The 2,586-nt window shown below is 40.1% G+C and overlaps 1 protein-coding gene across 1 annotated transcript in view; it reads right to left on the bottom strand.

The window, feature by feature from the left end:
- Positions 1-24: 24 nt before the first annotated feature.
- Positions 25-2,586, bottom strand: part of RUFY3 (RUN and FYVE domain containing 3) — a 64,771-nt gene continuing 62,209 nt past the window's right edge. The window contains exon 18 of the mRNA XM_077750122.1: positions 25-1,492. Coding sequence (XP_077606248.1) covers positions 1,349-1,492 — 144 coding nt within the window. The 3' untranslated portion in view covers positions 25-1,348. The remainder of the gene's footprint in view (positions 1,493-2,586) is intronic.

Below are 2,586 nucleotides of genomic sequence, written 5' to 3'. Positions count from 1 at the left end.
GAAAAAAAAACAGTCAACCTAGGCTAGAATTATTAAATTTTATTCTTCCCTAGTGCTCTTACAGCTCAACTTTACCACGTAACAAGCCAGACTTCCCGAATAACAACTCTTTCCCAGGCTATATATATCCCTCTTCAGGAGACAGAATTGATCAAGTATCATGGTTGCAGGATGTTTTCACCCCAGAATTCTAAACCAGTTACAGAATCGTATCTTCTTAGGTCTTAACTGGAATCAAACAATCTAGGCACATGGAACATAATCAAAATAGCATATACCATTTCTTTCCTTCCCTTCTGGAATGCACGTCCCTCTTTTTACCCCAAAGGATTTGTTACAAAGAGATGTTTGGGCATCACGTTTTCCAATTTAAATTCTTGGCTCAGAATAAGGTATTTCTTATTCAAGAAAATTTAATAACTATTCTGAGCTAATTATTCTCAGACATGGACAAATTAGTTTTATTTTACACCCAACTTAGCTTTGTTCTCAATGCCTATTTGCAAAAGTCAAACTCTATCTTTAAAATACCTTGCAATTTTCCTTAGGACTTGGGAGAGCGGGGAGGGACGAGGAAGGGCGTTGGCTTATTTTTTAGTAGGACATTCTGAAAAGGGCAGATATTTACTTTTGAAGTCATTAAGTGGAAAAACTGTCAAATGTTCCTCTTGTTCTGATATTGAAAAACACTTATAGCCCAGGACCTTTCTGGTCCTGAAACTATAATAAATTATAATATTGTTTTAAGTACATTCAAAATTTATATTACTCTTTAATTTATTTTCCCTGAGTTTGGGTTCACAGTTTGGTAGAGATACTTGAAAGAGGTAGTTAGTGGGGGTGAAGAGGAAACAATGTTTATGTCTAGCAGCACCCAGGGAAAATACGTAATACCTATCATTTTGATCTCTGGTAACTTTTATCTTTCCCCCTTGAATCTGCACATTAATAGAGGGAGATGAAAATCATTTTCCTTTTCTTATCTTTTGGACCCTCTCTCCTATTATATTCACCCCGGTATTATTATCACTATGCATAAAAATGAACAGCCCCTCCAAAGACATGCTACAGAATTAAGCCTTCAAGGTGGGGTTGTTTAAAAAAAAAAAGGTGGGGCTGTTTAGATTTAGAAGAGAGAGGCTCAACTGAGTAACTTTTATTCGTACAGTCATTAGGGAAAATGAGCAAACTTTCCAGGACCCCCCAACCACTCACTGCCTTTTCTCCCTGGACCTGGTTTATTTAAGTCATTCCTATCAACTCTGGAGTTGATTCTAAGGTCTGGGCTCTAGGAGATCTTGACATCGAACACAGGTAGAGACATTGGTCCAGGCCTTGGCTTCCAGTCCTACGATGGGCTGATGGAATACTGTTTCATCAGATGCTCGTGGCAGGGATTGCAAACTCGCTCGGGCTTGATACTTGAGGGAAGAGGCAGTTCGTTTGTTGAGCAGGCATTACAAAAAGTTCCTCTGCAGTTCTTACACACATTCTACAAGGAGAAGAGGAGGTTAGGTGGCGAAAAGAAGAGCAGGGCATATGGATGCACGGAATAGAAAAGGCTAAATATGGTAAATGCTCAATGCCTAATTAAATACTGACTGAATATTTGCTATGTGCCAGAGAGTATCTGACCAAACAGTTTCTGTCTACAAGGAAGCCTACAGTCTAGTTCTTAGATCTAAATGAAGAGAAGCAGTGCCACAGAATTAAACAGAACAGGTAATACACAAACTGCTTATTTTTAGAATGTTCTCACCCATTATGTTTACTTTTAGGTGGGCTAATTCTAAAATTAGTTTGCAAGTACTTAAGAATACTCCAAATAAGGCAGGCAGGCAGTGAGTGACCTAGCAATGGACTGGATAGCCAGCCTAGGATTAAAAAACTTGCTGAGCATGAAATGAAAGGAGAATTCTGAACACTGATGTGCTTAACGCTTCCCTGTGACTGGCTATAGACATGTCTTTCGGGATATCAGTGCCACAGGAGCACAGCTTCCTGCATCCTCTTTGGAGGGAAATCAGTCTCTATATTAAGCATTTTGAATCTTTAGTGAGCATGCAGTGGGACAGCACGTGGGTCATTATGGCAGTGTCACTGGTAAGGCCGTGAGAGGGCGGTGCACACGTAGCTCCAAGGGTCCCTATGTAAAGGCTGTGAAGAGTAGTTCCCCCCTGGTAAGAATGCTACTTTCTCCCAAACAATTCACCTTCCTGAGGGTGCAGCAGAGGTAGGGGGTCACTTTTATTTGAAAGCCCAAGAGGAATTTTCCTCTGACATATTGTAGTTACTGTGCAGGATTAGAAAAGCCAGAATTAGGTTCTCTTCCAGAAACAGGCATTATTTCTGTAATTCCAATTCCAACTCTATAAACGCAGTTCATCTTTATCTGATTCCGTTAAGACTAGGTCATATTATAGTTTCGCTTGTTAAAATTCAGCATGATCACAAATGGTGAAATAGAAGCTGCAAAGCCAGAATCTGGTACATTTCCTCATCTCTTCCAAGCACTTGTTTCTTACACTCATTTGCTCATTTCCTGAACATCTGTGAACTGGGCACCACATTACACATGGGGGCGGT

Source organism: Crocuta crocuta, unplaced genomic scaffold (genome assembly GCF_008692635.1).
Source record: "Crocuta crocuta isolate KB4526 unplaced genomic scaffold, BGI_CrCroc_1.0 scaffold1, whole genome shotgun sequence".
NCBI lineage: Eukaryota > Metazoa > Chordata > Mammalia > Carnivora > Hyaenidae > Crocuta > Crocuta crocuta.
Note: the sequence above shows the minus strand (reverse complement) of the source record. Positions and strands in the feature narration are given on the sequence as shown.